Raw genomic sequence first — 12,112 nt, forward strand, 5'->3', positions numbered from 1 at the left:
CACATAGCAACATCCTCTCCTTTATCTTCTGGGTTCCCTTGATTTCTAGTTTTTGGTGGCTCCCCAGAGCTGCTTCTTCTTTGTCTAATTCTCTTTGCCATATTAGAGTAAGATCCACTGTCTTTCAGCTTAGGCACTACTTAACTATTAATACCTTCAAAGTTCCTATTTATAAATGGGTTTACACCCCTGGGACCAGGGTTTGGAACCTGAACATGCCTTTGTGGAGAATGTAGTTCAATCCTCAATATCAGGTTAGGTGAGATTCTTAGAAGGCATACCAAAAGTACAATCCATAAAAGAACATATTAATAAATGATATTTCATCAAAATTATCAACTTCTGCTCTTTGAAAGACACTGGTAATAGAACGAAAAGACCAGCCACAGTGTGGGAGAAGACATTTGCAAATCATATGCCTGATAATAGACTTGTACTCAGAATATTTAAGGATCTCTGAAAACTCAATAGCATGAAAAAGAAACTGCATTAAAAATGGGCAAAGATTTGAACAGACACTTCACCCAAGAAGACATACATATGGCAAATAAGCACATGAAAAGATGCTCAACATTGTTAGTCATTAAGGAAATGCAAATGAAAACCATAAGATACCATTACATACCTATTAGAATGGCTGATAGGAAGGTAAAAATAGCATAAACACTTTGGAAAGCAGTTTGACAGTTTCTTAGAAAGTTAAGCATGCACCTACCATATGACTTAGCCATCCACAACTAGTTACATACTCAAAAGAAAAGAAAACATACACTCAATCAAAGACTTTCACCCAAATGCTCATAGAGCTTTATTTCTAATAACCTTAAACTAGAAATAACCCAAATGTCTGTCACAGGTGAATGGATAAACACATACAATGGAATACTCCTCAGCAGTAAAATGGAATGAACCCTGGATACACATGCAACATGGATGAATCTCAAAACAATCATGTTGAGTAAACGCAGCCAGACAAAAAAAAAGACTACATGCTGTATGCTTCCATTTATATAAATTTCTAGCAAATGTGAACTAATGTATAGTGACAGAAAGCAGATCAGGGCTTATCTGGTGATGGGGTGGGGGCTGGGAAGAGGCAGAAGGCATAAATTAAAATGGGATACAAGGAAATATTGAGGAACTTTGGATATGTTCAAAACAGTAAAGGTTTCACAGGTGTGTACATATGTTAACATCCATCTAATTTTATACTTTAAATATGCGCAGTTTATTGTATATCAATTATACCTCAATAAAACTTTTTTTTTAGCAAAAACAAATAATATCTATGGACATGGTCTTATACGTACATGACAAACTGGTATGAAGGCACAAGAGTGTCTGAACCCTTCTCCCTAGACACCCAGACAGATACAACCACACAGACACACATACATCAAAAAACTTGAAATGTTAGGCTGTTTTCTGTATCCACTGCCCTCTATGTACTGTCGTATACATTCCTACCCAAGGGTCTATAGTAGATCCTTCTGAGTTTATTTTCATTTCAACTGGTTTTGTGTGGAGTCTAGTACCTCGAAAGCACAAGATTCCTAACAGAGCTGGGGATGGAGAATGGGAAGAGACAAGGGTAAGATGTTAACCTATCCACCCAGCAGGTGAGAGGTGCCACCTGCCCTTTCAGCTTCTGGAAGCAGAGTTTTGTAATGAGCTGTCACTGTATTTATCACCTAACAATTACTGCAACTGGATAAAGTGTGAAAAAATCTGGAAAACATTACTCTGTCAGCTACATTGTTATCTCTGATGAAGCTGTCCATGGTTGCTTCCCAGAAACAATTGAAAATCAGCGCGTGGCCCGTTAAAATGGCTTACGATCTTTCCATCCCTTCAGTCTGCAGACTGTGTCTGGCTTACAGTATGGCAATTGTTTTGTCTGATACTAAGAGCCGTCATATTGTTATAACATCAGGATTTTGACTTTATAAATGGCCCAATCAAAATTCCATGGGGCTGGTTCAGCTGCAGTTCATGAAGAACACAAAGCGAGACCTGAGGTATGCCTGGGGAAACATTAGCTGTCTGCCCATGTGGAGCCCATAACACGGTGTTTACCTCGAAGAATATATCATGATCTAAAGGCCCATAAAAATGATTTGGTTGGCATGTTTAAGGGGGAACCGGCTCATGGCATCAGATATATTTTTATTAATTTAAAATGAAAAAAATACAAATGGCAAGTAGATCAGAATGTTTTGAGGCAATCTTGTTGTTTTAGTTTGCCAAAGTGCTTCTGATGTAAAGTACCAGAAATGGGTCAGCTCTTATAACGGGAATTTTATCTAGGGGGAAATCTTACAGTTCCAAGGCCATGAAATGTCCTGAACAAGGCATCAGCAGAGATGCTTTTTCACCAGAGGTCATCTGCTGGCAGAACCTGTAATCCTACCATGTGGTGAGGCAAGATGGCGGGTCTCCTTCTACTTTCTCCTGGAGCTCAGCTGTGAGCAAGCAGGCATCTGTCCCTGGGCTCGTCTTCTCCAGCCTCTTAGGGCTTGTCTTTATTTCTGTAGCTGGAGATGAACCTGGAGTCCTTTCTCTTGCATGGCCTGGTTAAAATGGCAGAGCCCCCTTTCCCTGTGTGTATCTTTCTCTCTGTGTGTCTTCATTTATATCAGCCCCAATAAGAGGCCGTAGAACCAAGCTGGCTTATGTTCCCTGACATAGGTCAATTAACAGTCCTAAAGTGATCTCATCAAGAAATCTAATCAAAGTCCCCTTAACTGATTTTACTGTAATCAAAGGGCCCCACACCCGCAGTAATGATTAGTTGAAGAACATAGCCTTTTTCTGGACTCGCAAAATTCAAACTGTCACACTTATCAAGAAGCTCACTACATAAATAGCCACAAGGTTACTTAGTGCCTAGAGGATCAGAATGGGGGCTTACTTGATTTTTAAATGTTACTGTAAGTGGTTCAAGAAATACAAGCCCACAATAGGCATAGTCTTACCAAGGGAACCATAATGCTTTGGTCAACTCTGCAAAGACTCTTCTCTCGATGGTTTCATGTTGATGAGTTCTGCCATGCAGAGGGTCTCTGTGACTCTCTAATTTTCCCTTTTTTACTGCTTCCTTGGCTGACCAACTCCTTCTGGTCACATAGCCTTCATGCAAACAGGGCATGATGCAATCACTTAGCCATCTTCTCACTGACATGCAGTCAGTCACATATACATCCTCTTCTTGCAATTCCTGGCTAGTGGAACTGAAGGACATGCTTCTCCACTCTTTTCTTTTACGTCTAGATGGATGATTTCTTGGCTTTCTTCCACAATTAGCTAAAAATACCTCTTTTGTTTTAGGAGTTTTTATTTATTTGTGATTTTTACTAGTTTATCTATGAAAGCTACCTTACTTCCAAGTTCATGGAGGTATATAACTGGCCTACCACTTCCCCACTCCCCTAATTCAGATGATTTATTCTGAGACTGTGGTTTGCCAGAAACTATTTGATTTAGTAAATCCATTCACCTTGTTGACTTCAATAAGACTATTATTTAAAATAGACACAATATTTTCCCCAACACATAAGGCTAAAAAAATTTTTTAGAGGTAAAGCAGTAAGCGTAGAAAGAAGATAATAAGGTGGAGGTTGAGAAATGAAGCCACTTTTTATTGAATTCTGTAGTTTTACATATTTTATATCTGATCTATAAAATCTAGGAAATGGGATTTTATTTTGGGGAAAAGGCAGCCAAATAAAGTAATATAATTTTGGTCCTGTTAGAAACCTGTTTTCTATTATTTGAGTTTATGAAAAGAACAGATTTATATTAAATCAGCACCATGATTTCCAGGTGGCAGATGTTTTTATTTCTTTTCTTCCCTTAGCTGTTATGGAGGTGAGAGAAGGAAGTATCAGAATGTTCAATAATTTGTCCACCATCATTTAAATTAAGAGAACTGATAAGCAGTCTTCAACAAGTCAAAGCCATATCTCCACATGAAAAATTTTAAATTCAGACAAAATAATCAGTTATATAGCCTCTATGATGGTAAAGTCAGAATTTTTAAAGCTAGGTGTGTAACTAACTGCTTAGTAATCAGGGATGTAGATGTTTATCATGTGTGGCAAAGACTTAAGCAGATTTTTACATAGGTGTTCTTTCCAGGAGTGAAACAGTATTTCTGAGACAGCCTTCAGAACCTATCAAGAACTCGACTGTGCCCATTTCCTCATTCTTTGGGTCTTTTTTGGAAGCCTCTGTTTCTTTTCACAATGGCTCTGAACTGTGCAGATGGCAACCTTTCAAGACATATTTTCCATCAGCCAACCTGATGGTTGCAAACCAGGCTGACACCATCCAGAATTTCTTTCCCTATAAACTCTCTCTCCACCCATTAAACTATCCTGACAGAATAAAGCACAAAACACCAGCCTTAATAGGTGATACTTGGCCTCAGAATAAAGCATTACCGAGTATTCTGTTTCTGTTTTCCTTGACATTCCCCAAGTAATTTTATGTCCCTGAGAAGCCAAGAAGCATTTCCTGTAATTAGGGGTTGCTACTGGCACTCATTCCTTGAAAGCTTCATCTGTCCAGCTCTGAGCGTGAGAGGCACTGCGTTGGCACTGTGGGTTTCAGAGCAGGGTGGCCATACTGCAGTTTGGAGAGAAAGGACTGCAAACAGTGCTCCACTGTATCTAGAGATTTTATGAGCCCTTTTATACATCAATTGGAATTAATTGGAATGGACGAGGTGACTTGGTAAGCACTAAACTGAGCTCTGTCACTGATCGGCTATGTGTCCTCATTATGTGCTCTCAGTCTCAATGGCCTCAACTAAAAAAACAAACATGAAAGAAAGGAGCATCCAAAGACTCCGAGACAGCCACCATTAGCATCTGTGCACTTCTCTACCTTTCTCAGCCTTCTTTGGTGGACCAGTCATACAGGTGGACTGTAAGTGAATTCTGGTGAATAGAATACTAGCAGAAGTACTTTATTCCACTTTCAAGCCAGTCCCTGAAACGTCCCATGCCTTCTCCTTCCAAATCTGTATCACTGGAAGTGAAGAACTCTGGGGCCACCATGATGGGAGAATCCCAGATCCATGATGACAGCGCTTCAGGACAGCCATTGATTGTTACATGAATGAACACTAAACTCATTGTGCTAAGCCACTGAGATTTTAGGGCTTATTTATTACTGCAACTTAGCCTAGCACAACCCTGACTAATATGCTCTTCCAGCACTAAAACTTTGTCTGTAGGGAATGGCAGAAGTAGAAAATGGTTTGCAAATGGGCAAGAAGCACTGGATGTGAACCTGTAGACCTCAGTTTAACTGGCTGTCATATCCCCAAATGCTTCTGTAAATGAGCCAGTGGAAGTACCAAGTAGAGTCTAAATATACTTAAAGGAAAGGGTTGCATAGTTTTTTTAAGTGTAAGACTCCATTTGCATTACAACACTTTGGTCAAACCTGGGAAAGTATTTTTGAAAAGAGAATAAAGGCAAACTGGGGGAAAACGATGATGAAAACATCCTTCATCTACAAGAAGAGTGCTCAGTTTGAGTCTTGTTATTAACTTATATCTCAGGACCAAAAGGCTCACCCATCCCTTCACTAGTGAATTTGTGTGGAGATGGTGAGTACTGAGTCTACTTAGGGTTCTCAGAGACTTAACTAGTATTTTTATTGTGCTGATTTTGTCCAGATTTATTTTTTATATATGGAAAATGATTAGGTTTGGAGACCTAATCATTTTGGGAAAACAAACTGTCTCTTTCATGTTCTTATGTTAATTCTTTTTCAGAATGAATGCCCACAAGTAGCATTTTCATCTTGACTTATTTTTACTGCAAGTGCCATTTTCAAGAAAGTCCCAAAGATTCGTATTTTAGAGTAAATGAAGCTCTCTGTGGGAAAGGAAAGCCACAGAGGACATTGAGAAACCACATGACCCACGTTAAATCAGGGAAAGTGTCTGGTAAGGATGTGAAAAGCCGTCTGAGCTCAGGGCTCCCCTTGCTATATGCCGGCTCCTGTTTACTTTCGTGAACTTGGTCTGGCTTCTTTTTGACAGTATAATTTCTGCAGTGCAACTGGGCTTTGTGATCCATAATCAAACACAGAAAGTCTTCAGTGATCCCATCCAAGGGAGCTCAATTTTGCTGAATTTCAGGGAAAAAGTCAAATCTCTGCCCAGACATGCCTCCTCGTAGGCCCAGCGACTCTTGCACCTACAGGCCCCTTTACCTTCAAACGCGCTCTCATTTTCCAGACAAGCTCAGGGGATCTGCATCCCCATCCCCCACCCCCAATAAAATTCCTGTCTGCACTAAATTACCTATTAGTGGTGATTTAAACCTCCATAAAAGTGCATCTCGAAAAGGAGACTCGGTTTCATTGGATTAACTGACATACTTTATGCCTGTTTTAGTTCTGGAGTACACAGTGTTTATGTCATGGGGAGAGGTCATTGTGAAATCACGTGTATCCCTATCGACACAGCTAGTGGCAACTAAGGCCATGGAAGTATCTGCAGGTTCTGATACAGAGAGAGTGTTCTTACAAGGTCAGCATCCACAGAGAAGGGCCCCAGCCCCAGCAGTGCACCTGGACGTCAGAAACACCACTGGAGCTTGAAAAAATTATACATTCCCAGGCCCCACCCTAGAACCCCAGGAATTAGATCCACTGAGGCCTGGGTCACGGAATCTACATGTGAACAATCTTTACAGGTCATCTCTGGTTACTCTCACAGGTCCCAGGGGTTGGGCCTTGAATGTGTTTTTGAGGGGAACACAACCCACAACCAAAGGTGAGAAATAATAGTAACTAGCAGAGCAGAGCCTTGAACTTGGGTCTGTTTGGCTTCAGTGTGTACACTACCTGCCCTCAGCCCTGCTGGCTAACCGTCCTGCTGGGCATTTTTCTATGTGTCCAGAATGGAGCCAAATGATTGAGGGCTAATAATAGGCTGTCCTTTGATTCATGAGAGAAATTATAAGAGCTTTCTTGAGAAGAGACGAGTAAACCTTGCTGTTCACTTGGGAGAAAAATTTCATATATTTAATGGAGTCTGTGAGGCACCAGCCAGAGACTTGAGGATGCAGCAGTCATTCTTCAGCTACTGATGGGCTGTTGACCGGCAGCTGGCAAGCCCCCTCCCCCAGCTGAAGAGAGCTTCCTCGCCCAAGTCCCCCAGCTGAAGAGAGCCTCCTCCCCAAGTTCTCCAGCTGAGGAGAGCCTCCTCACCAAAGTCCCCCAGCTGAGGAGAGCCTCCTCATCCAAGACTGCCTGCTGAGGAGAGCTTCCTCATCAAGTCCCCCAGCTGAGGAAATCCTCCTCCCCAAGGCCCCCAGCTGAAGAGAGCCCTCACCAAATTCCCCCAGCTAAGGAGAGCCTCATCACCAAGTCCCCCAGCTGAAGAGAGCCTCCTCCCCAAGTCTTCCAGCTGAAGAGAGCCTCTTCCCAAGTTTCCCAGCTGAAGAGAGCCTCCTCGCCCAAGTCGAGCCTTCTGCCTGTTACAGCCCCACCAATAACTAGTCCAGGCTGGACTATAAAGGCCGAGTTCCCTTGTTTCCATTCCGGACAACTCGGTAGGACCACCCAGGGATTGGCTGAGGCCTTCATTGGACCGAGTTGCAGTCCACCTTCTCCCTGGGCCTAGTCCTGCTTCCTGTGCCCCTCCTGAGTGCTCCTGAGCACTCTCCCGTAGACCTACTACTCGCAAACATCTGTCTCAGAGATTGATTCACTAGGAACTCAACCTATGATGCTACCAAATCAAATTTTCCCTGTGGATAAATGATACTCATGTTTACGCAGATTGAGAGATGCTTCTCCATTTCAGTCCCTACTCTGGCTTCTTTCCATTTCAGGAACAACCTGGAAATCTGAACAGGTTAAATCATCTTTTAGGTATAATGAGGTAGGGTGATGATTCTTAATAGGTAGAGTTTTAGATACTCCTGAAAATACGCCAAAACATTCATATGTTTGAAGAAATGAGAAAAGACTGATTTACTCCCTTGTAGCTGCCTTTTTAGAATCTTTATCACAAAACCTATGGGAGGTATAAATACTCAAGGTAGGCGACTACTGTGGCCTAGTAGATAATTTGTACTTAACAGGATAAAGTGCAAAATTCTCACCTTCTGGAAAGCACATATGGCTCAATCCCTTGGGTGCCCACCTACCACATGGGAGGTGCCAGGTTTGGGTCCCAGTGCCTCCCGCCACAATGAGCTAGACTGCACCCCTGCCCCAGCAAGCAGGTGCCACGAGCCAGCAGATGCGGCAGCCCGCGGGGAGCATTGGCTCAGGCCATTGGGTACTCCCCTTTCATGTGGGAGGTCCCGGGGTCGGTTCCCAGTGCCTCCCGGAGAAGGCAAGCAAGCAATAGAGACAGAAACATCAGGGGACTGGGGGTGGGTGTGGAATAGAGTAAATAAATCTTTAAAAAATTTTTTTTCAATTTCGTGAGTCAACACGTTTTGGCCCTCTGAAACAAGAGTTCAGTCAGACTTTCTCTCTTTAGATAAACCATGATAGACAATACCCAACTGGGAGCTTTCTGCCCTCATCCGAAGGGGAAGGAGAAGGAATTTTTTTCAGTCTTTCCGTTTTTCTGCGCCGCCCCCGTTATCAACCCCAGTGGTGTGCTAGTAAATATAACAACCAGCTCTCTGATGACCGAACCCAACAGCCCCAGCGTGCAGCCCTGGACAGTTGCTGGGGCGTAAGGACTTCCGCCAGGGCCAAGAGCACCCTGCCAAGGTGAAGTCACCGGGCACCGCCGGCCTGCTGCCAGCACACCACTGATCCAGAAGGACACTGCCTGGGTGTCCAGCTCCCTGGAGCCCTGAGGTGGCCCTCCGGGAGCCAGTGGGGTCCCTCCACTGTCCTCTTGTTGACTTTGGCGCCGGTACCTCAGGGCCTGCTTTTACTTGCAGAGGGTTTGTTGTTGTTTTTTTGCAAGGGGGCTGCTTTTAAGAGTACTGCTGCGTGTAGCATGGGCTTCCCAAAGGACTCTCCTGGCTGTGCCTTCATTGTTGCTACTGGAACCTGAAGATCACAGCTCAGGACAGATCTGGGGAGCAGCCAGGCTCGTCCCAGCCCAGCTTCCCACACACCCGTGGGCTCATCGGTTCTTTCCTTACGCTCTGCAGCTCCCAGCTTCCGCCCTTTAGTCGTTTCTTTTAGCTGCATAGACTTTGCTCCTTGTGTGCTGTAGAACCCAGGGCTTAGTTAAAAGCATCTATTGAGGGCTTACGATGTGTTAAGCACAATGCTAAACAATTTACATAGATTACATATATTATTTATTATATATTAATAGTAACCCATCTAATGGTCACAATGAGCCCTTGCAGTCGGTGCTATGCTCTTGCCCATTTTATAGATGAAGAAACTGAGGCTCAGACAGGTTAAATAACAGGCCGAAAGCCAACACGACCTGTTAGAGGCAGGGCTGAGATTCAAATTAGGAAGCATGGCTTCAGGGTCTGTCATTTTAACCAGCGCTTTACCCTCCGCCCTCAAATAACCATAGTAATATACCTTTAGGAAGTCCTGAAGACAAGAAGTAAATGTTCCTTTTTTCATTAGGTGACCCCCCTGTTACTGAGCCGGCAGTAAAAATAATTTCCAAATATTTTCATTCTACCTGCTCGAGTGTGAAGCTACATGTTAGTGTGTATGTGGAATGTCGAATTGAAGTTCGAAAAAAAGAAAAGCACCCAGAAGTTATGGAAGTGATCGCAAAGGAACTGTGGACTCCGGACATAACCAATTCTAAAGCAAATTGAAGATTTCAGGTGGTGAAATGGTTGGGTTTTCAGGTCTAGAATACCAAAACTTGAGAATCAACATGTATTTGAAAGAACCCACAGCTAATGCTGATAGCAGGGATTCAAATGGGATAAAATACAGGCTTGTCGTGGGCAATACTTTTTTCCTCTCTCTTTTCTCTCATTTTAATAACTTTAGGAAATCCATACATTCAAACTGGCTGAGTAGGTATGAAAAACTGAGAAGAGATTATTTTCACTATTGAGTAAAAAATTAGTATTTGAGTTGAATGACTTGGAAGGGTCACAAATAAATAAATATAACTCATTCCAGTTTGGATTAGTAATTTGGTTTGGCCGAAGCCTCTGAAGTGTCCAGTTCTGAGACAGATTTCTATCATAGAATTGTGGGATAGAGGGTTTTTTTGAGACATCAGTACTTTATCATAAAACATATGAATGAGATGGCAATCTAGCCTGTTTCTAAAAACTTCCAGGGGAATCCTTATTTTACTTATCAGAATGTTGAGAAAACATCTGTCTTTATATTTAATATCTACCCTTTGTCCTGCAAATTAATTTGGGTTGAAATGGACTGGCCATTCCTTTTGTTTGGCTGCAGTTGACGATTAGTTCTTTATATCACACAGACAACAAATAAGGGAATTAACCTGTTTCTTTTGCACACTCTATACTTTATGGGCATTTTCTCTTTTCATCCTCAAAACAATCCTTTGATTACCATTTTAACAATATGGAAACAGAGATTCAAAAGGGTCAAGTAACTGACTCATGATCACTCTGCTACAAAGAGTTTGGGCTCAAGTCCAAATCTGCCTGATCCCCAGAATACATCTTGCCATACTGCCATCTCCCTTAGAAGGAAATGAATGAATGCAATTACATATCACTTTTTCTACTTGATTTCCATCAAACCTTTAGGAAGCCTTAGTTAGATAGAATTGGTTATTTTAACCCTAATCTCCACTCCAGGCCAAGACAATTTTCTTGTGAAATGACTGAATGACCATGAAATGAATGAAAGGTAACTGGCAGACAGAGAAAGAAGACATGAGAGAAATGGCTAATCCATAACCTGTGCCTTCAGTTTATGTATAGCTCAGTGATTCAAATTCTAGGCTTGCTTCAGCACTAGTTATACCAAGTGGAATACTCTAATTATATCCCAATAGATGGCTCTCCCACCATCCTGAGAATTCTGAGTGGAAGAAATTTCCACTCTGGCATCAGTGCATCCATGTAAAAAAAAAATCATTATACAGAGAAGAATCTGGTGGCCTAAAATTTACCCTTCCGTTTCAAGTAGTTGCGAACCTATTTTAGAACAAAATGCTGTTGATATCATCGTGTCAGAGCAATCAGTTTGAGTTGAACTGGGTGAAAAGGAATCGCAGAAAATATACATTATTTTAAAATCACTACTCACCCTTGCCCACATTTTCTCGGATTCTTCTTTCAGTTAAACCAAGGAATGTTGGTGCTCTGGATCTTGCAAAGGATGAATCCAGTGTTTAGTCTGCTGACCAGTTCCTTCTGTTTCATAGCTCAACCCAAAGAACACGTGGGATTCTCGTGCCGGCTTATGACATTATGGAACCCAGAGTTTAATGAACCTGAAAAGAGAAATCAGAAATGTGAAGGTGGGTAAACTCTGGCAGTGGCTGAAACACATTTTATCATTTAAGGATTGCTACCGAGCATTTGGAAAAACAAAATTCATAGCCTCATGACTGGAATCCAGCACTCATTCATTCAACCAAAGAAAGCATTTATGGCGTTCTGACCAGGTGTTTAACTGGAGCTACCAAGATTTTTAAAATGTGTTCCCGTCTTCAAGAAGCCCACAACCTGGTAGGGAAAATTTTCTTTAAAATTTCAGTGCCATAAAATGCTACAGGTACGCTGGAATCTTGAGCAATGGGTAGATGCTCACCAAGTGGTTCTTTGCCAGGTGGTAGAGGTGAGAATGATCCTTCTTGTCTGTGATCTACAACTTTACTGTTGTCCCTGATTTAGCTTATTTTTCACACGTACCCCACTACTACCTCATTTTCCTCCCTTTAAACCAACTTAATGTGCGGCTGTTTTTATCAGTTTGAAGCCATCACTTAACTCCACCTCTCGCCAGCATCTTGAGAAGTTCACTGCAGCCATATGCTTTGCTTGTTTCCCCAAAATGAGGGAAGCTGGTGCTTTGGCAAGGTGACTTTTAAACAGCTTAGATGCGAAGCCCAGAATTTGATTTTAGGGGGAAAAAAACTGACTGGGTTTTTCAAGGGTTCGTACTGGCCCATTTTTCACTTCCCTTTCATCATCTCAACAGT

At 42.2% G+C, this 12,112-nt stretch overlaps 1 protein-coding gene across 1 annotated transcript in view; it reads right to left on the minus strand.

Annotated features, from left to right (window-relative positions):
- The window catches only part of NEDD9 (neural precursor cell expressed, developmentally down-regulated 9), a 190,193-nt gene that overhangs the window by 111,726 nt on the left and 66,355 nt on the right, over window positions 1-12,112 (minus strand). Inside the window, exon 2 of the mRNA XM_012523606.4 lies at window positions 11,215-11,401. Within this exon, the coding sequence (XP_012379060.2) occupies window positions 11,215-11,226 (12 nt within the window). The 5' untranslated portion in view covers window positions 11,227-11,401. The remainder of the gene's footprint in view (window positions 1-11,214; window positions 11,402-12,112) is intronic.

Source organism: Dasypus novemcinctus, chromosome 22 (assembly GCF_030445035.2).
Source record: "Dasypus novemcinctus isolate mDasNov1 chromosome 22, mDasNov1.1.hap2, whole genome shotgun sequence".
In the NCBI taxonomy this organism is placed as follows: Eukaryota; Metazoa; Chordata; class Mammalia; order Cingulata; family Dasypodidae; genus Dasypus; species Dasypus novemcinctus.